Raw genomic sequence first — 23,480 nt, forward strand, 5'->3', positions numbered from 1 at the left:
GAAAACTTGACCCCAGTGGTGACTCCTGAACTCTTCCATAAGCAACCATTTCAAGTCTCTCTGACAATAAACATTGTGTGGAATTCAGAAGTGACCCCATTGCCTCAGCTCCCAGCTGTAGTGAGCATTCTTAACTCACAGAATCTAGAAAAATAACAGAAATTCCCCCAGATGCTTTATTGACAACTAGAATAAAGGCTCAAGGTTGGTTGTCAGTTGGACTAGACTCAAGTACTGAAATCGATTTCTTTTACTTTGGTAGTGCCACTAATTTATGGAGGGGTATGTAATACTAAAAAATATAAAAGCAGCGAGTTCAATATACGAGGGTTGGAACTTAAGTAGTGGCAACTATTTGTTCACGACCGAAACAAAAGTTACTTGTTTGAACCTGTTACTGTCCTTCAAAGTAGTCACCAGCATTGTGTAGAACCCATTGCCAGGGATGTGGAAGGCGTAGTATACCGATAGCAGAGCCTGTTCTGTTGATGGTGCGAATGGAGCGGTCGAATCTCTAACAGTTCTGAAGCGAATGTCACGAAGTGGTTCCTTCGTCTTCGGAATCAAATCAAAGTCACAAGACCTAAGTCTGGGGAGTATGGTGGATGGTACAGTACTTTCGAGTCCCATTGACCGAACAGAACAGCCACAGCTTGCGCTGATGTGCCTGCGCATTGTCGTGCAAAATGATGGGTGGGTTGCGCAGAAAGTGTCGCTGCTTCTTTTGCAAAGCTGGTTGCAGGTGATGCTCCAAACATGAACCGTAATACTGTGCACTGATGGTCTGCCGTGGAGGAATGTAATGCATTAGGATAACACCATCACAGTCGTGCACTAGAATCACCATAACTTTAAACTGCTCCATTCACACCATCAACAGAACAGGCTCTGCTAACGGTATACTACACCTTCCACATCACTGGCAATGGGTTCTACACAATGCTGGTGACTACTTTGAAAGACAGTAACAGGTGCAAATGTTTAACTCTTTTGTATTGGTTGTGAATAAATAGTTGCCACTATTTAAGTTCCAACCCTCGTTACTAAGACAAAGCTTTTATTGATAGTAGACAGGGAAGTGAGCATTTTACAGCACAGTCAACTTTTTCATCCATAGTAATATAACAACAATATTATTTTCAAATGGAATTGTGTTTAACAGGGTTTGAAACAATGATGCAATACTTGTCAAACATAGGAATACATGCACAATTATACTATATTTGCTTAAAAATGGAGATGGTACTGCACTGTTCTGAGACACTTTGGCCTCAGATTTATTCCTTTTTTCTTGTTATTTTGAACAATTCTTTTCATTACATCATTTAATCTTTTTTTCATGAACTATTTCATAGAATTATCACCTAAATCCGTGTCATTGAATTTCTCAGCATCTAAAAATTGTAAATGAACTTAAATCATGATTTTTCGCATCTACAAAACAAAAATATGGAACTGTAGAAGCAGTGCCCAGATTGAGACCACGTTAATAATTGAACTGTGACTATTAAATGTTGTGAGTGTAGCAGAAATGTAACAAAAGGCCTTCGGGTGTGTGCACAAACTCAATGGGGTGGGTACACATCAATTGTATTTGATTGGTAAGCAAAAACATACATATCACATTAGTGTAACTCAGTTCTGAGCAATTAAATAGGTTATGACAGAATCACCGAAAAAAAAAAAAAATGTTATTCTGACACTGATAAATGACATGTCTACAATGTAGGAAAAGACAGATTGCCACTTATTGTGCAGCAAGTTGCAGACAGGCACAATTAAAACACACTTACGTAAAGTTTTCAGCCACAGCCTTTATCAGTAAAAGTGTACAAGTGGGAGGAGAGATGAACACTGTATGGTGGAGTGCATGGGGACTGGACTACTAACAGGTGCAGCATCAGAAGATTGTGGGGCAGAGAGATGGGGAAAAAAAGAAGCTAATTGGAGATTTGCAGGGAAAGATGGGTGGATATGTTGGCAGAGGGCTGCAAATAAACAGGGTGGGAGATGTGAATGGGGAGGAGATGGTAAGACAGAGGGGGGTGGAGACTGCTGGGTGGAGGATGTGGGGACAGCATGTTACCATAGGTTGTACAGTTTGGCAGTGGCCATTCATCCTGGTGGACAGCTGGTTGGTATTCATACCAATATGAAAAGCTGTATAATGGTTGCAGGAGAGCTGGTTAATGACATGGCTGCTTTCACAAGTGGCCTGGCCCCTGATAGGATAGGATAAACCTGTGCCAGGACTGAAATATGAAGTGCTGGGTGGGTGGAGCAGGCAAGTTTTGCTCCTGGGTCTTCCATAGGGATATGATCCTTGAGGTAAGGGGTTGGGATTGGAAGTGGCATAAGTATGGGCAAGGACGTTGTGAAGGTTGGGTTGGTGGTGGAACACTGTGTTAGGAGGGGTGGGAAGTGTATCAGGCATGATGATAGGTAATTGAAGCCTTGGCAAAGGATTTGGTTCAGTTGTTCCAGTCTGGGTCAGTTCTTGGTGATGAAGGGAACACTCCTTCATGGCTGGTTCTTGAGGGTGGTGGGAGGATTGTGGGTGTGAGGGTAAGTGGCAAAAGAGATCTGTTTGTGGCCTAGATCTGGGGGATAGTGCCTGTGTGTGAAGGCCTTGGCAAGACCTTCATCATACTGAGCAAAAAAGTTTTTGTCACTGCAGATACACTGTCCCTGGGTGGCCAGGCTGTATGGATGGGATTTTTTGGTGTGAAAGGGATGAAAACTGTCAAAATGCAGGTACTGATAATGGTTTCTGGGTTTAATGTGGACAGATGTACACATAGAGCCATTAGAGAGGAGAAGGTCAACATCTACAAAGGGGACATGCTGGGTTAAGGAGGACCACTTGAAGCGGATGGGAGGGAAGCTGTTGAGATTGTGAAGAATGAAGATAGGGTGTCTTGGCCCTGAGTCTAGATCATGAATATATCATCAATGAACCTGAACCAGACTAGGGATCTAGTGTTTTGGAAGCCTAGGAAGATCTCCTCTAGATGGCCCACAAGAAGGTTGGCATAGGAGAGTGCCATGTGTGTGCTGCAGATTTGTTTATATACCTTCCCTTCAAATGAGAAGTAGTTGTGGGTTAGGAAAAGTTAGTGAGGTGTATTAAGAATGAGGTAGTGGGTTTAGAGTCTGAAAGATGTTGGAAAAGTTAGTGTTCAACAGCGGTAAGACATTGGGCATAAGGTATGTTGGTGTGAACAGTGATGAATAGGGATCCAGGAGGTAATGGGGTGAGTCAGTGAGTGAACTGGTTGGTGCCTTTGACATGGGAGATTAGGTTACGAGCAATTGGTTGGAGGTGTTGGTCAGTGTGGGCTGATATTCTTTCAGTGGGGGCACAATAACCCACCACAATGGGGGGCATCCACAGTGGTTGGGTTTGTGGAGCAGGTAGAAGGCAGTTTGTGGGGTGTCATAGGGGTGAGGAGGAAATAGATTCAGGAAAGATGTTTTGGGAAGGGCCTAAGGCTTTAAGCAGGGACTGTAGTGTGTGTTGGACTTCTGGGTTGGGATCACTCTGGCAGGGTTTATAGGTGGAGGAGTATGATAACTGGCAGAGGCCTTCTGCCAGATTGTCACTGCAATTTACAACAGTAATGGTGGAACCTTGTATAAATATGCAAATGGCATCAGAGAATCAACACCTTACTTACAAAAACTAGCAATAAGTTAACCATAATGTGTGAACATGAACACATCAAACATGAAAACACTCATGGGTGCCTGAAATCAGTGAACCTAGCACTGAAAACTTCTGCAAATTAAATCAGAAAAACAAAAGTAAATAGAGAGAATAATTCAGACAAAAAAACTCAGCAATATGTAATAGTATTTGGAGACAGCTATGGAAGAAACATTGCACACAAACTGAACGATGTAGTGTCTCCTTTACTGCTTTTGATGTAATACAGCCAGGAGAACTCTTCCGGCAGTGCTACAGAACCATAGCTCCCTTAATGAACTCTCAAACAACAGCCTCAAAATTAGCACCAACAACTTCTACACCTGTAAGTGTGTGCTTAAGACCAAGGCTGAATACATCTAAGAAGGGGAATTTTTCTACTCTCCTCTAAGAAAGGAGTAACCATAGCATCTCCAAATGAGCTTGAGATCCACAAGCTGTCAACAAATCTTGTCAGTCAGTTAAATGTAAAAAGGTTGTGTCTAATAAATTTCATCAATGTACAATGCAATCTATAAAAAAATTCTTTGAACTAAAAGTTTATTTTCAAAATATGCAAGAACTAAAAGTAAATGACTTAGATATTTTAATTAGAAATGGAAGTGATCTGTCAGATGCACAGATATGGTGTTGAATGACCAATTCATGAGGTCTCTTGAAATAGAGGGGTTGGGTTGTTTGGAGGGAGAGACCAAACAGTGAGGTCACTGGTCTTATCGGATTAGGGAAGGACAGGGAAGGAAGTCGGCCATGCCCTTTCAAAGGAACCATCCCGGCATTTGCCTGGAGCGATTTAGGGAAATCATGCAAAACCTCAATCAGGATGGCCGGACGCAGGATTGAACCACCGTCCTTCCAAATGCGAGTCCAGTGTGCTAATCACTGCGCCACCATGCTCGGTTTTGAAATAGAAAGTGATCTGTTAACATAATTTAGACTTGAGTCACTTTTCAAGAAAAAGTTTTAGAAGTGGAGAGAGCGGCGTATGTGTAAAAAATGACATTACTGCCACACCACCAGACAAATGCAATTCCCACAGTTTTGAAAAAGAAATAGAACTGTCAGGCATAGAGCTCACACACTTGACTGTTTATATAATAACAGTTTACAGATCACACTATGGCAACATGAGATGCTTCTACAAAAATCAAGCATCAGTGATAGAAAAATTAAATGAAAGAAAATCTTATAGTATTTTAACATGTAGTGAGTTTAACATTAATTTTCTCTCAGGAGACGCTAGCCATATATTATAAACAACTGCAACCTTGATCCGATGCTAAATTCCCTAGTAGGGTAACAAACTGTAATATCAGTTGCCTGTACCAAGTACCCAGTGACATCAATTGCACAGTATCCTCTGTAAATTTACAGTTCTTAGACAGCAATGCACTAATTAAACAGGTTAACTTGCCAATGAACATGCTCCAACCAAAAAAAAAAAAAAAAAAAAAAATGTATGATAACCTCCTCACACAATAATCAAATAAAAACAAATTATTATGATCACTGGTACAGGAAAACAATGTCCAAGTGACATTAATCTAAAAATAAATGGAAAATCATTCTTCAGTAAAAAAAGAAACAGAAGATGCCTTCAATCACTATCTAATAAAAACAGTTGAAAATGTGACTGACAACCTCAAGGATAATCATCTCTTGTCTCCTAAAATTAGGATCAAAGTTATGCCGTGACACATTATTCTTAATTCCAACATCAAAAATTGAGATACAAAAAAATAATTCATAGGAAAATGAACCATTGGCTCACATATAAATGCCTCATTCCTGGATGGCACATTTCCTGGTTAATTCAAAACTGCAAAAATCACATCTGTTGATAAAAACGTGTGTGTGTGTGTGTGTGTGTGTGTGTGTGTGTGTGTGTGTCTGTCTGTCTGTCTGTTTTAGAAAAAGACCTATTGCTTGAAAGCTAGTATGAATGCTGTTTCTTGTTACATGTTTCTGGACTCCACACCTTTTCCTTATTTTACACACTGCTTTGTTCAGGAAATTCCATTATTGTTATCTTTTGGAATAACTGCAGGGCATAGCATGCACTATTTCTGAGTAATGTGATTATTGAACAGAAAGTATTTCCAGGAAGAAATATAGGACTCTCAGAGCTAACTTTATTAACAGTGACCATTACATCACTGGAAAAGAAATTTTACAATCTTGTTTCATCCAAATCATTTAGCTCAGGCAAAGTTTTCTTTACTGGAAGTTATTTATAATCTTTTCCCTTGTACTGTAATTACAGACTTTACTTTATATATCAGTAATTATAAATAACAGATCTCTTAAAAACCACTGGCCATTATAAAACATCAGGAGAACATTATTTTACTAATTGTGCATGTAAAGCAAAGTACCTGATCTGGGGACATACAGACTGCAGAACTTATTACACAGGGCTCCCAACTCTGACAGTAAGAGTGGCTCTAACCTAGCTGGGCATCGAGTCAAACTGAGCTCAAATGACAGGTATGGAGCTGGCCGGGGTGGCCGAGCGGTTCTAGACGCTACAGTCTGGAACCGCGTGACCACTACAGTCGCAGGTTCGAATCCTGCCTCGCGCTTGGATGTGTGTGATGTCCTTAGGTTAGTTAGGTTTAAGTAGTTCTAAGTTCTAGGGCACTGATGACCTCAGAAGTTAAGTCCCATAGTGCTCAAAGCCATTTGAACCATTTTTTTGACGGGTATGGATAAGTCATCCAGTGCTGCTCCAGCTCTAAGCTAGAGTACACCTGTACAGGGGCTAGTGACAAATTACTGCCTGTGCAAACCAGAGGTGACTTATGTTCTGTAAACAATGGCACCCGATGGTATTGTGCCTCTGCTGGGCCCTTATGATTATGATTATGATGACGATTATGTGAGACTGATGAATGCAATCTGGTAATGTCTGTTCTCCACACATATGTATGTTGATTGTGTAGAACCAGAACTCTTCTTGCCACTGCTGTGTCCAGTGTTGTCATTAGGTTCACCACTGTTAGCTCACCTCTACTGCTGCTGTGTAAAGGTACGGCATCACAATGGTTACTGTGCTCACGGTCAATAGTGCTCCAGATGCCATTACATTACTTCTCTGGATACTGATCCCACTGCAAGCAAGCCCATTTCCTGATGAAGTTAGGTGGGTGTATGATCTTGCACAACCTAGCAAACAGTATGTCTGTCTGGCCAGGCACTAGTCACATGGGGCAGTGAAGATCCTGCATAGAATCGAGTATGGCTCTCCTGAACCCAACAATTCTATATTCACATCACAGTCATGAGATCCTCACCACATGTGCAGCAATTTCTCACAATGATGAACTGCAGCTCAGTAGGTCACAATCTAGCTGCTGTCAATTTCTGACACATTCTGATATGCATTCCTCTATCTTACGTGAGGCATAACAGAATCTTCTCGCAAGCAACCAACAGACAAACTCAGTTTCTGAATGACAAATCTTCTGCATAATCTTTCTTTATACAGAGAAGTTAGATGGCATTAGTCCTATCATCTTTATGTTCTTGCACTGATATGTTCATCATTAGTGTATCCCAGCATCTGGTACTCTCCATAAAAATTTGATGTTTGTTGCATCTCACCTTCATGGTGTCACAATTTTAATGTACATATGGTTGAAGCTGCAACTCAGCTTCTGATCTCCTTTAAAAGGTATCTGCAGTATGATCTAGGAAGATAAAGTAACCACATATTGTGACTGCATGGTTCTGTATATGAAAATTTTCTTTCCCGAAGGTAAGTTCTTTCAGTAATTACCAAAGAAGAAAGCTGTAAATGAAAACTTGATACATAATTTATTTTTCTGCAAGACTCAAAAGAAAAAGTTGCCACGTCTATATGATCAAGCAGCTCTGTAATGTGGTTCATTTAATTATCATCTATAAGTATACTCAAAAGTTCAGAGAATTTTCCCTAACATATTAACTCCTGATGATATGCCATCCTTGCCATTAGTGTTACGCCCATTTCTATGCAGTGTTAAATATATGCAAATAGCATTTGGGAAAATAAAAAAATCCTGAAACATGTAAGCTTTCTGGTTTCAGAGCTGGCTGTATGTTGCAAACTGCAGCCAAACTATATCTCTCTCTTAAGCATTTAGCCACAGAATTAGGAATAATAGAACAGATGGCTGACAAAACTGGCTACCCATATTGGAAAATTAAACTCCTCAATCAGACAAAAAAATAGCACAGAAATATACATATGGTACATATACACCAGAAAAAGACGTTGGGAAGAAGTAGTTCAGTAAGTACCACAACCTTGAATTTGCTGGAAAACTTCTCTGTACAACAACAAATATTCTGAAGAACTACGACGTCAATGTAAGTTTCTACCCAAAGAACAATCCAACCTTACACTTACACAATAAATGAAATCACTCTGACAAACTCAAAAAGCCCTAATGTCTTTAAAATCAGTTACCATACCAGTGACTGCTTCTAAATAGTACAAAGTGGGAGGAATTTTTCCACATGATTCAGAGTACACTACGCTGTTTTCAATCTCAAACTAATAAGTCAGGAATTGCTGATCATCTAATCAAAACAAACTACAAAATTTAAAACACATAAATGGACTTAAAGAAGCTATGAGTTCAACCCAAAGGCTTCAGACTAGACATTTCAGAAACTCATGAAATACAATGGCTGGTCATATTGCACCTTTAGCCCACCTTCAATGGAAAGAATGAAACTAAATTCAATGGCGTGTCCTAACATCATTCAGTAAATCCCTGAACATGCACACAATGTGGGTAAGGTGCTTTTACATTTCACTCCACTTTTATTTCTCTTCCCACCCTGAGCTCTTTCTGACCGGTTACTTCCCCTTTCACACTCCCTTACCTGGTTACAACTTTAGGTTCATCGTTAAAAACTATTAATTCGTTACTGATATATGGTTACTGCATACTGTATTCATACACAACATCCAAAGGCCACATTTCTCAACCTCTTTTCATTTCGGGCATACCAAAGTACATTTCAAACTTCCGTGACATCTCTACATCTGATTTTTTTTTTCTAGCTGCAAAAAATCAAATACATAACATACATACAATAGATTTTTTAAATTATGGAATGAGTATGAGATAAAAATTTTACTAATTTATTACTTCAAGAAATGATTTGGTGATAAATTTTTCATGTTCTAGGTATTTTATCTGTGGAAAATTAGAAGACATTAAAAATCTCACTACACATCTGACACATACTTGCGATATGCCAATGCGTCACAGCATGGCAGTTGAGAAATACAGTTCTACACTGCAAGCCTGTATGCAACCACATATGTTTGCAAACTGTAATACTAATTTGCACTGCATGCTTAATTTCAACTTATACCACAATATATGACGACATGTAACCGTATTATGAAAAGGATAGTTGTTACAATATAGCAGAGATGCTGAGTTGCAGATAGGCACAACAAAAAGACTGTCACAAAATAAGCTTTTGGCCAACAAGGCCTTTGACAAAGGCATTGTTGGCTGAGAGCTTATTTTGTGACTGTATTTTTGTTGTGCCTATCTGCGATTCAGCATCTCCGCTATATGGTGAGGCCTTGCACAAAGGCATTGTTGGCCGAAAGCTTATTTTGTGATTGCCTTTTTGTTGTGCCTATGCGTCACTCAGCATCTCTGCTATACGGTGAGTAGCAACTATCCTTTTTATAATATTGTTACAGCCCCTCCTAGATTTTCCATCGTTTGATACATGATGATATTACTTTTCCTGTAAAATATTTAAAAACTTTTGCTCAAAGATTATTTGTGGTTGTCTAGCACATATGTTGTTATCTTCAAACTATGAAAATATCCATTCAGTTTGTGGTGTAGTTTGAAATTCCTAATGTTAATCCAAAAAATGCATAAACATGTGGAACAGACTTCATTGAGATGTCATATGCAACAGTAATCAGCAAAACTTACAGGTATAATATAAGTTGCTAATAAAATCTGGATAGTGAAGGTGACCAGACAGTCAACTTTATCTCTGAAGCTGAGAAATTTTCTACTGCAGAAGAGATATTAAAAAAAAAAAAATAAAAAAAAATAAAAAAAAAATTCAATTATCTTTTTAGAAGAACCAGTGTCATATTTTTTACAGCAGTTAAATAAGCAACCCTGCACATCACTAATTTATAAATATAAGTTAATTTGATTTGGCCTGGAGCAAAAAAGTAGACAGAAACCTATCCTACACAGTACTATCTTTAAATACTGACTGACATATTTAATAAATCTGACACTTGTATATTACACATTACAGCACTTGCGTATGTGTATTTCAAAGAATAGGTCAGTGTGCTCTAGGACTTTCCAATTACTCTGATGTATAATCTTTACTTACGCTCCTGGTCCTTCCCAGGTCCAAGTAACTGTGTCAAGTTTGTTTGGATAACGTAGACAGACAGGCTGCACAGGTACTCCTGGGTAGAAAGCTCCTGGTTTGAATGTGATTAGACATGATCTGTTTGTACATGTTCCTTCCGGGAATATGAGCACCTGTAAGAGACATTACAACATCATTAATGTCAAAGCCAGGTTTCTGTGGAAGGGTTAATTCAACACAGATGGATAGGATGTACAGATCAATGTCAGCAATTTTTAATACATTTTACGAGAAGGGTATCAGCTTCTATGAATCTCAGTGCATCTCTAAATATACTTGAAATAATGAAAAAACGGCTCAGATATGAAGTTAAATTAAATAAAGCTTCTGAAAGTCTTAAGTGTTACAGTTTTTATGGTGTCTTATCTGAACCTAGTCAATTTATTTTGACATGAAATAGCTGAGATTTCAAGGAAAGAGGTGTACAGCGAATCCCTAGTGGAAAAATGCAATAATGAATGAACATCTGCTTCATAACTGTGTTGACAGTTTGCAACTCATTGAAAGTGGATTGCAAACCATGACTGAAACCTACGTACTTACCCTTTGTGAACACTGTCCTCCTACTTAGGCCATCCAAGTACACTTCACAGACCAATTCAAAGTTTTAACTTGCCACTGAATCGTCTCCACTTCTTCCTGATCTCTGGACCCAAAGTTTGGCCCAACAAAGTGAATCAAATGAAGGAAATTATAGTGGGGATGCATGAAAGGAGAGAGAACTGATGATTTCCAGTATACATCAACACTATGGGAACTCAGAAGGATGTCATCATCGAGAGAAACAAAACTTGCATTCTACAGATTGGAGCATGGAATGTTAGATCCCTTAATCCGGCAGGCAGGTTAGAAAATTTAAAAAGGGAAATGGATTGGTTGAGGTTGCACATAGTGGGAATTCGGTTGAAGGAGGAACAGGACATCTGGTCAGGTGAACACAGGGTTATAAATACAAAATGAAATATGGTTAAAGCAGAAGTAATAATGAATAAGAAAACAGGGATGCAGGAAGCTACTAGAAACAGCTTATTGAATGCATTATTGAGGCCAAGTTAGACATGAGGCCCACTCTCGCCACAGTAACACAAGTTTATATGCCAACTAGCTCTGCAGATGATGAAGAGATTGAAGAAATGTATGACAAGATAAAAGAAATTATTCAGATGGTTAGGGAAGACAAAAATTTAATAATGATGGGGACTGGAATTTTATAGTAGGAAATGGAAGATACGGAAAAATAATAGGTGAATATGGACAGGGGAAAAGGAATGAAAGAGGAAGCCACATGGTAGAATTTTACACAGAGCATAATTTAGTCATTGCTAATACTTTGTTTAAGAATCATAAAAGCTGTATACATAGAAAAGACCTGGATACACCAGAAGGCTACAGATTGATTTATATAATGGCCAGACAGAGATTTAGGAACCAGATTGTAAGACATTTTCAGGGGCAGGTGTGGACTCACACCCTCTGTAAACATTTTGCTGCTGGGGAGACAATAGTTGCTTTATGTTGTGCAGAATTGTCTTCATTGCCAATTGGAGCATGGTTTGCCTCCTTGCTTCCAGACTTTTGGTTATGAACTGTAGATTAGAGCTGAAGAAATTGGAAAAGGATAAGAAATTAAGAACATGGGACCTGGATAAGTTGAAACACCTGGAGGTTGCTGAGAGTTTCAGGGAGAGCATTAAGCAATGTTGACTAGAACAGGGGAAAGGTGTACAGTAGAAGAGGAATGTGTAGCTTTAAGAGATAAAATGGTGAAGGCAGCAGAGGACTGAATAGCTATAAAGTAAAGACCTAGCAGAAGTTCTCATATATCAAAAAAGATACTGAATGTAATTAATGAAAGGAGAAAATATAAAAATGCAGCTAGTGAAGCAGGCAAAAGGCAATGCAAATGTTTTAAAAAAACAACTAAGCAGGAATGGCTGCAGGACAAATGTAAGGATTTAAAAGCATATTTCACTCAAGGAAAGATAGATACTGCCTCAGGAAAACTGAAGATGCCTTTGGAGAAAAGAGAAACAGCTGCATGAATATCACAAGCTCAGGTGGCAAACCAATCCTAAGCAAAGAAGGCAAAGGTAGAAGACAGAGAAGACATTCTTGAAGGCAATATTATAGAAAGGCAAGTCGACACAGATGAAGATGAGATGGGAGATATGATACTGCTACAAGAATTTGAGAGTTCTGAAAGATGTAAGCTGAAACAGGGCCCTAGGAGTAGACTATATCCTGTCATGACTGCTTTCACAGGTGGCCCAGCCACTGATGGTGTAGGATGAGGCTGTGAGAGGATAGGAATCTGAAGTGCTGGGTGGCTGGATTGGGGAAGTCTTGCACTTGGGTCTTCCACAGGGATATGATTCCTGTGGCAAGGGGCTGGGATTGGGAGGGGTATAGATGGACTATAACATTGTCGAGGTTGGGCGGGTGACGGAACACCATTTTGGGAAGGTGCATGTCCTCCATTTTAAGGCATGATGATAGATAATTAAAGCCCTGATTAAGGCTGTGGTTCAATTGTTATAGTCGAGGGTGGTATTCGATGATGAAGGGGGCATTCCCTTTGTAGCTGGTCTTTGTGATAATTGGAGGATTGAAGGTGTGTGGGGTATGGCACGCGAAATCTGTTTGAGGAGTGGGTCTGAGGGATATTGCTTGTCTGTGAAGACATTGGTGAGGCCTTCAATGTACTGGGCAGGGAGGAGGAGGTCAACATCCATGAAGGTGGAATGCTGGGTTGGGAAAGGGAGAGAAACTGTTACAGTTGCGAAAGGAATGAGGATAGAGTGTTCTGGTACTGAGCCCTTATCATGACGATACCATCAATAAATTTTATTTATTAATGGTAGTTCTCATACTGTAGTTCTGACCAAGGTTTTCAAGGGGGTTTCACTTACTCTCTCAAATGGCACTTCCCTTGCCTCACTACCTACTCGTTTGTTATTCTGCTGAAAAGCCCCTGCCTCTCCAATGGGTTATTACGTGAAGATCCTGCTCTTTCTATAGGGGTATGGAATGAAAAGTATGTGATAAAAACAAAACAAAAATATAAAATATAATATTTCCATGTGAACATATACAAATTCTGTACATTAAGTGCATATTTCTCATAGATATACAAGTACTCTGTGTACACTATTGAAACTGTTGTCTTCTTTTTGTCAATGAAATGAGTATGAAAACATGCACAAGTATTAATAACTTTTTTCTTCTCTTTGTAGAATGACTGTAAATGGTCATTGTGGCTACAATCAGATAACTAATTATCACAGCCAATGAATAAAGAAAGGCTAAACCAAATAACTGCTTGTATTTATTTCTTCCAGTTGGAGTCTGCAGCCTGTATACTTATCTCCAACATGCCTATTTTCGTACCTGCATATAACAAAGTGGAAAAAGTGTAAGTAACACAAGGCATCATGCCTGTTAGTTCCATGGCTGGTATCTTTGGAATAAAAATTAAAAAAAATAAATAAAATAAAAAAACCAGCAATGTGACGGAATGAGATCTAAAGGCAAGTCAACTATATATGGTACTTTTACTGTTTTCTAATAAATATGGCAAGAAAAGTGAAAGAGCAACACCCAGAACTGTCTATCTCAGTGCCACTCAAATAAAATTTTTAAGACTGAAATATATATTACTTTAAAGTAGCATCCCATAAGTTAAAAAATGTCTAATTGAAAATTTACTCACTAAAAAAATTTGCAAATTCATTAGACATAACAAAATGTATGTGGAGCAAATTACAGAAAAAAACTGTAAGCCTGTGTTATGAGTCCCTTAACTGCATAATAATAGTTAAGGTGTTGGAAATGAAGCACACAATTCAGGCAGTGTAATCACAGGACAGAAACTTTTCTATTTTCAAGCTGACCAGTTTCAACAGTTTTCTGCTGTCATCATCTGATCTAAGAGGAGAACATGAAGATAATGGGGGAAGCGTGGGGGAGACTACAGTTAATTTCACCTATTATATAAAATAAGAAATTTCAATTACCTTCTGGAACTTGTTATAAAGGTGGCACGTAACATTATATTAAGATAAAAGGCACTCCATGCATAGACATATTTTTATAAAAGACATGCACACAGTTGGTAACCTCCTCATACCATCCACGCATATGTATTAGATGACTAAGTAAATTCAGCTCCGTGTGGTTTTTGTGTATGCTAATGCTTTCCACAAGTGGTAGTTTGTGGGACCCCCTCCATTCCTGGCTGGCTCGGCGTTAATGCTTGCACCATTTGGTTCTTATTTTATGTCCTGTTACTTTATTAATTAAAGATAAAGGCTATTTTTAAACTTTTTTATTGTTACTGTAATTCTCTCACTGCACAATAAGGAAACAGTATGTATGACTATAGATTTTATGTGGAGCATAAGCCCATGGTAGGTTTAAATGTATGGTCAGCTGGCATTCCTGTTATATCAAATATTTGGAAAGTCCACCTTTATTTCTGGTACATAGCTGTCCATTTCTTGTAACCAGAGTGTGTGTCATCATTTGGCATTTACTACTTACATAACTTTGTAACAGATCTGTCGCCTCTATGTAGACACTCCGTCTGTAGCTTAGTGCTGTGCGGCAAGCTTAGGAGAGAGATTTCCAGTGACTATACGCGTGGATGGTACACAGATGTTAAGAACTGTGTGCATTTGATCAATTTCGTGTTTTTCATCATGACATGTATATGTGTGGAGTGCCTTTTGTGCTTTGACTTTATGACAAGTTTCATATGGTACATGAAATTACATGGTACTTTTATAACATCTTCCACAAGGGACAATTTTGTATTTTATGTAATAGGGGAAATTAAGTGTAGTCTCCCCCATGCCTCCCCCCATTATCTTCATGTTCTCCTCTTAGATCATATGATGGCAGCATAAGACTGCTGAAACCAGTCATCCTGGAATAATAAAAGTTTCTACCTGGTGTACAAAGTATGTTCTTCATTGATGACCACACAAATTGCCCCACAACACAACACGTGTATACTTTACAGCTAAGGTGTTGTGTCTCACCTGTGGCCAGTCGAGATCTGAGGTGGCTCTCTCGATGATCTCCTTGATGGTGTTTTGTCTCGAGTTAGGATCCTCCCTCCACACATACACAGGCTGTGTATAGTTTATCAGCTCTGTTGGAAACATTGTAAGTCTGCTTATAATAATTAAAGGATACATATTTTGTTATTATTTTTAATTATATTGTAGTACCTGACTTATCAGAAGTATAGTAATTAAAAGTAAAATTACCATAAGAAAAAAATGTTTTCACTCACATTTGATTTTCTAAACATGTCATACCATAGCAGAAATTTATGGTGCTATGTTCTGGTTCTGTGAAGTACTTAACACAAATACAACTGGTAGAAGTCTATAAGTCTTTAAATATTGCCTTAGGTGAGCTGTTGGGAATATCCAGTGATTTTTGTGATCATCAGAAATATCACTATGGAAGAAAATTAATTTGCACTCAAAAGGTAAATATAATAAGCATATTCAGCATTGTAAAAATCGTAATAATGCCGACAGTAATCCACAGAACTGGGATGATAGAGCTACAGATTACAGTCAGGTGGCAAAATAGGAAAAAGTTCACAAACATTGATCTGATAGATGTGCCTGTTAGATGAAATGAGCATTTTATATGAAAGAATGATATTGCAGATTCCCCACCAGTGTTATTGTCCACCAAACAGCTGAAATAATATGTAATGGATTTGTGAACTGTATTTACCTGGAAAATGTTTCTGAATGTCACTTGATGGATTCTTTTCTTAACACACACAAAAAACTTTTTCTCCATCCATACATAGCAATCACAGTCAGTGTGTCACATGAACTAGCAGATCGCATAATTTACATTAAAAACAGTAGAAATATGTATTTTCAAGAACATTGCTTTAGTTTACATGTTACTCATTGTTACAGAGACAGCTGACTTCTAAAGAATGAACGTTCACAGCCAAATAGGTTTATTACATCTGAAACTGATGCAGTATATAATATGATTAATGGAAAATCTCATATAGAGATGTGAAACAAATACTAACAAAGAGATAGAGGGGCTGGCCAGTACTTACCTCAGCTCAGTACAGCCGACAGATACACACAAAACAAAACCGAAAATTTATGTTCCTAGCTTTCGGAACAAATGTTCCTTCATCAGGGAGGAGAGAGGGGAAAGAAAGGGAAGAAGGGAAAGGAGATTCAGTTACTCACAACCCAGGTTATGAAGCAACAGGGAAGGGAAAATTGGGAAAATTGCTGACAACCATGCCTCCATCCTTATTTCCCTGTTGCTTCATAACCTGGGTTGTGAGTAACTAAATCTCCTTTCCCTTCTTCCCTTTCTTTCCCCTCTCTCCTCCCTGATGAAGGAACATTTGTTCCGAAAGCTAGGAACATAAATTTTCGGTTTTGTTTTGTGTGTATCTATCAGCTGTACTGAGCTGAGGTAAGTACTGGCCAGCCCCTCTATCTCTTTGGCAGTATATAATATATTGTTTGAGGAAGATAAATGGAATTTTTTAGTTTTCACCATATTACAATGTGTGTCTCAGAAAGTGTTACTTATTTTCATTAGGCCATGTCAACTAGTAAATTACATACTACTGGTAGTAAAATAATTCTTCAGTCTTGTTAAGAGTGTGCACAACATTATCTTAGGTTAGTCATCTATTTCATACAATCAGAGAACAAAGCAAAGCTTTTCCACACCAATCTGTGTATATTTCAAGTCATCATTCCTATATGTACAAATGTAGAGTTTTAAAATTAAAGCAGTGAAAATAAGCAGTATTCCTTTAATTTTATATATCTGTAAATCAACTCATACTCTGTCTTGTCTCTAATCTTACTGTGGTTAAATACACGAAAAGGGAATGAAAATACATTGACTCAATTTGTACACATTAACAGACAACCACTTTTGTGTCTGTGCTTTGGTAGATTTTACATACTATGGAAAATATTGAAAAATATTTATTTTTTAAATAAGTAATATTATGTGCAGTGCACTTTGTTCTCTGATACATATGTAATCCAAACCTGCTGGTTCTCACAACTGGCAACAGAAATACAAGAATGTTCTAGATACATACTGCCAATGAAAGGGTTCAGCCCACTTTCCCTGCGAACAATAAGAGAGGGGAATCCAGTGATATAGGTGATACTGGCATCAAGGAACGTCGAGTGTGGTGCAACGACGAGTATGGGTGCCTCCGACCGCGTCGCCTGCCGGCCCCTTATCACAAGGGACATGCCGCCCGCCCGGTAGGTGGAGCGCCCCAGTGCACAGATCACCGGCGTCAATTTTCTGTGTGGTGGGTGGAATAAACAGCACAAGTAAGAGAGAGGGAGCACAGGACAAAACAGCCAGAGTACCACACCATGTGTTAACACTCCCTTGTTTGCAACACAGGAAGAATTATGTTACTGAACACCCACAGAACCACACAAGTTGAGTTTAGAGAGGAGGTCTGTTAATCAGAAGAATCCATCACCAAAGAGAGGTACAGGTAACAGAGATTTAATATTGTAGAAGCAGCAGTAGATTATTTCCTTCCATTTTACAATATTTCTTACAGCAGCATCCATAGAAATAGAGTAAAAACTATAGAAATTTTCCCAATAGGTTAAAGTAATTGTTGTAAGCCATGGAAAAGTGAGTTTCCTTCTGAATAAAAATAATATTTTAGGACTGAAAATCCACAGAAATGAACCTTTCTTGTTGTGCCATGCCAATACAAAAGCATAAGAATTTACAGTTAGAAAAAACTGTTTTTATGGAAATGAGTACTACACTTTGATTGACTTTGCACCCAGTATGTCCACAAAAAGAAGTTGCTAATATGGAAGAAATGATTTCATTATATTTTGTAAGTTTCACTAAAATAAATCCCAAATATGTAATCAGTAAGATATATGCATTAGTTTTCCATTAACAATAGTGAATGACATGATTAAAATGTATCATTAAATGAAAATGTTTATTTTACACACACACACACACACACACACACACACACACACACACACACAAAAATAACCATACCAACTTTGAAACTGTGAAAGTAGTGAGGGGAAAAAAAATTCTCTACAAACTTTTTGGCCAGTGTACAAAGATAGAGAAGATAGATCACTAAAACAAGAATTAATTTTAAAAATACAAACAAGAACGCTGAAAAATATGGCACTGATCAATTTAAGATCCTGTGTGGCAACTGTTAGGCAAGAAGACAAGATCTGTTCTTAAATACAAAAACTTTAGTAGGGGGAGGGAGATGCAAGAGGGGGGGGCGGAGGACACACACACACACACACACACACACACACACACACACACACACACACACACACACACACACACACACACACACACACACAGGCAGACAGACAGAGATATATATATATATATTTAAAAAGAAAGATGATGAGACTTACCAAACAAAAGCGCTGGCAGGTCGATAGACACACAAACAAGCACAAACATACACACAAAATTCTAGCTTTTGCAACCAACGGTTGCTTCGTCAGGAAAGAGGGAAGGAGAAGGAAAGACAAAAGGATATGGGTTTTAAGGAAGAGGGTAAGGAGTCATTCCAATCCCGGGAGCGGAAAGACTTACCTTAGGGGGAAAAAAAGGACAGGTATACACTCGCGCACACACACACATATCCATCCACACATACACAGACACAAGCAGACATTTGTAAAGGCTTGTGTCTGTGTATGTGTGGATGGATTTGTGTGTGTGTGCGAGTGTATACCTGTCCTTTTTTCCCCCTAAGGTAAGTCTTTCCGCTCCCGGGATTGGAATGACTCCTTACCCTCTTCCTTAAAACCCATATCCTTTTGTCTTTCCTTCTCCTTCCCTCTTTCCTGACGAGGCAACCGTTGGTTGCGAAAGCTAGAATTTTGTGTGTATGTTTGTGCTTGTTTGTGTGTCTATCGACCTGCCAGCGCTTTTGTTTGGTAAGTCTCATCATCTTTCTTTTTAAATATATTTTTCCCACGTGGAATGTTTCCCTCTATTATATATATATATATCACATCACACAGGTAATTACAAGCAGTGACTGATGATAAAGGAAGCATAGCCTGTTATAAAAGCCTACAAAATATATATCATACTGGCATCTGGTGTGTTATGCAGTGGAAGCATAGCTACTATTTGCCCCAATAACCATAAAACATTTGTGAAGCATTTTTGTTATTGCTGCTAGACTGTGAGAACCTGAGGTAGGATTGCTTTTTACACATAGATAATGCATGCACGAATGACATACTTCCAAAGAAGGGCAAGTGTCCAGTCTCGCCCTTTGCAACAATACTCGGAGCACCCAGATATACAACTGGCAACGCATCAAAGTAGGAGGAATGCGGCGCTAATGCCAGGACGGGCGCTTCCTTAGCCGTCGCCTGTTTTCCCTTCACCGTCACCCAGTGGAATCCTCCACACAGGAAGAGACCCCTCATCACACAGCAGATCACAGCACGCGCATTGCTACAACACCAAAACCATGTCACTGCACTTGCTATGTTGTTACATGCACAGAAATTTCTCTGAGAATGTTAGAAAGGAAGTGTTAGTGTAAAAAACAATCATTTCCACACAAATTGTATCAAGTGCAAATTGATCTCAACTTAAAACAAAGTTCCATTGTAAGAATATCATATTTTGACCATTTTTCTGTATATTACTATGATAGTGTGTCATTTTTTGACTATTTTTCTTGGTCTTACCCTGGTGATATCTAACAAGTGGCTTAGAAAGGTGAGCTGTTAGGTCACACATGAGAAAGATGGCTTTACACAATCCACACAGGCATTTCACGCTGCTTAGAATATACAGTGTGGTGTAAGAAGCAGAAAGTTTCCTGCCACATACAAAACAAATGTTTTATCCACATTTAAGATGAATATAACAAAGATAGCTACAAACACCACAAAATTCTCAACTTGGTCAAGATCTACTAAATTCATCAAACATCTGAAGCAACACCCTACATTGTCAGTGTAAATAGTGAGCAGGCATAACATGTCTGATTTATTCCCTTAAAAATCCATTCATGGGTAGCTTGTGAAGTTTTTACTAAGCTGCGATTGGGCTGGGCTGGCAATATTAGCCAGATGTCAGCCACTTCATGCTCTGTTCACAAAATGGAAGAGTTAACTTGTGCAGAGAAGGTAAGGCCATGGCTAAGTGTCACTTATGCTGTAATACAACTGTATAGGACAAAACCAATCACAGGAATGAAATTGTTCCCTTGATGCCCTAGGATGGGCAGAGGAGTGTAGGCGAGTGAAGTTTTGACCCTCTTTTTTCAGCCAAATTGCAGAATGTTCAGACCTTTCTCCCACTCCTCTTTGGGAATGAGGCCCCCCACCTCGTATGAAAGATTGAAGACTTCATTCTGTATCCCTTAGAGTAGACAATAAACCATGCCACAATTTAATTGCAATAGTAGACTTGGCATTTCTGATTTCATACCCTGCAGTTATCTCCTATACACTGGGTCCCCAGCTGCAGCTGGCATTCATCCTATCATCCAAACATTTGTGCACTTGCACACCACTTTATTAGGACCAACAATATTATTGTGACTGTCACTGTATAAACAGTCTAAAATACGTTGTTGATTGGGTCAACAATATATTACTTTATGCCTTTATTACACATTTCAGCTTGTGTTAGATTGTTCAACTTATCTTTTATTTCTGAACTTTCATGTCCTTTGCTTTCTTATAACCACAGAAGTTAGCAAGTCGCTCAGTAACAGCAGAACTGTAACATCAGAAACATGTGAGTGTTTGGGTTCACCTATACTAAATGTGTGCATGTTCATACAAAGGCAAATAATTTCCTACAGACTTCCATGTAGAGAAAATATAGCGAGCTTATCTACATTATACAATCAAAAGTATCTGCATACTTAACAATGGCCATTAATATGAGGTGTGCCCGCACTTCACCTTTATGGCAGTATGAGCACTGCTGGGCACACTTTCAGTGAGGTGTCTGAATGAATGGAGGAATGGCAGCCCATTATTCCTCAAAAGCCAAAACCAGGAAAGGCAGTGATTTTGGACACTGGGGTCTGCAAGAAACTTTACATTCTAACTCATCCTAAAGGTGTTGCACTGGGTTCAGGTTGGGACTCTGGGCAAGCCAGTCCATTTCAGGAATGTTATTGTCCACAAACCATTGCCTCATATGTGCTAGTTTATGGCAAGGTTCATTTTGCTGATACAAAGTCATCAACTCCAGACTGTTCCTTTACTTCACACAGTTTACAATGGTGTAAAACATATCCATATCCTTCCGCATTTACCATCATCTTAAGCACAAAAATGGGACTACACCGTATCCACAAAAACCACCCTTGTGCTGTAAAATCCCTCCTTTGTGCTTCGCTGTTGGCACTACAGATGATGCCAGATAATGTTCTCCAGACATTTGTCAAACCCAAAGCATTACATTACATTATCACCAGGTATAGCACGATTCATCACATATAATTGGTTTCCAGTCATCCCCTGTCCTGTGGCATCACTCTTTACACCACCAAAATTATCACTTAGCTTTCACTGCAGAAACAAATGGCTTACGAGTAGCTCCTTGACCAATACATCCCATTATTTTTTAAGTCTGTGTGCATCATCACAATGCTTCCTGGACTGCTAATAACACTTTAGAACTCATGCACAATTAATTCTGCTAACGTCATGCAATTTTTTATAACCACCCTATGCAGTGCTTGACGTCCACCACCAGTAGCTGAGTGGTCAGCACAACAGAATGTCAGTCCTAAGGACCCGGGTTCAATTCCCGGCTGGGTCGGAGATTTTCTCCACTGGGGGACTGGGTGACGTGTTGTCCTAATCATCATCATTTCATCCCCATCAATGCGCAAGTCGCCGAAGTGGCGTCAAATTGAAAGACTTGCACCCGGCAAACGGTCTGCCCGATGGGAGGCCCTAGTCACATGACTATTTATTTAGTGCTTGACAATCCCTGTTGGTCAGTATATGATGTTTCTGCCTGGACTTCGTTTAGTTGTGGTTGTTCCTTCATGTGTCCACTTCACTATCACTCAGTAACAGTCAACATTGGCGGCTACAGAAAAATTAAAATGTCCCTGATGGACTTCTTATATTCAGGTGACATCCAATGACTATTCCACATTTTAAGTCACTGAGCTCTCTTGGATCACCCATTCTGCTGTCGCTCTTTCTCAAACTGACAACACAATATTCCTCAGCTTCTTTTGTACTGGTGGATCTGCCTCTTGTTACATTAGTGGTCAATTTCACATTACACAGTGGTGTCCAGGTACGTTTGCTCAGACAGTGTACATAAATGCCATGAACTGATAGGACGGCATGGATGAGGAGCTGAACCCATAGAAATGCAACTTTAATTCAGCTAAAATGATATGGCCACCCATGGGCATTACATAGCTGTAGTAAGGATGAAATATACACCGATGAACAGCTCAATATTGTGCAGCACCTGTGTGACAGTGGGGAATCGTGGGAAGGACCAAACATGATAACTGATGTACTAAGGATATGCAATGACTTATGGCCATCAAACAGCCACACAAAACCAATTAAGATCACCAGAGCAGGGCTGAAGTTATTAACATCCTCCTCAACAGCAAGTTGAGCAAGACTTTTATTTCTACAGAGATGTCGAGAGTTTGTGAAAATTTCAAAACAGAATTTCCAATTCCTGCTGAAGTACTTTAAGGTTATTTTGGTGTATGACTGCAGATTTTCCAAATGTAATATGCTTTTGAAGTTGTGTACTTAATCTCTGCATAAAATTAAACACAAACACATACCCACATAACAAATTAATGTATTATATACATATGTACATTATGCAATGAAAATTAGAAAAAGAAAGTGTTAATTGATTATCATGCTTTTAACTGACCACTTTCTCAACATGCAGTGTATTAAATAATCAAAAGTGTTTCCGTTTTTAATTATCTGTATGTCTAATACCGTGCACATAGTTGACAAAACAGTTTATGAATTTACATTGTTGTTTAATAAATAAAGACATATCTCATAATACTGTTAACATCCTACATGACAAAGATTGTGTTAATTCTTAACAAAATGGCTTTAAAGGATGGCTGGTAAATAGTTAACTTCAGATGGACACATTCAAAACTAGGAAAAACCTAGCTTTTGGAACTTTTTTTCTTTCTTCATGAATAGGTTGGTGAAGTTGGGAAAGAAATTAGAGGAGCTAAACTTCTTTGTCAAGAAAGCTAATTATAACCTTTATTCTCAGTAATCAGTTCTGGTAATCAATGTTA

General features: G+C 38.7%; 1 protein-coding gene across 2 annotated transcripts in view; it reads right to left on the reverse strand.

The window, feature by feature from the left end:
• The window catches only part of LOC126175913 (lysophosphatidylcholine acyltransferase), a 715,329-nt gene that overhangs the window by 15,971 nt on the left and 675,878 nt on the right, over positions 1-23,480 (reverse strand). The window contains exons 3-5 of one of the 2 annotated variants that reach the window (XM_049922982.1): positions 17,247-17,461; positions 15,166-15,278; positions 10,085-10,239 (exon numbers count right to left, since the gene is read on the reverse strand). In XM_049922982.1, the coding sequence (XP_049778939.1) occupies positions 10,085-10,239; positions 15,166-15,278; positions 17,247-17,461 (483 nt within the window). Of the gene's footprint in view, positions 1-10,084; positions 10,240-15,165; positions 15,279-17,246; positions 17,462-19,433; positions 19,652-23,480 lie in introns of both variants that reach the window. The other variant, XM_049922981.1, reaches the window with a different exon arrangement.

This window comes from Schistocerca cancellata, chromosome 3 (assembly GCF_023864275.1).
Source record: "Schistocerca cancellata isolate TAMUIC-IGC-003103 chromosome 3, iqSchCanc2.1, whole genome shotgun sequence".
Classification (NCBI taxonomy): Eukaryota; Metazoa; Arthropoda; class Insecta; order Orthoptera; family Acrididae; genus Schistocerca; species Schistocerca cancellata.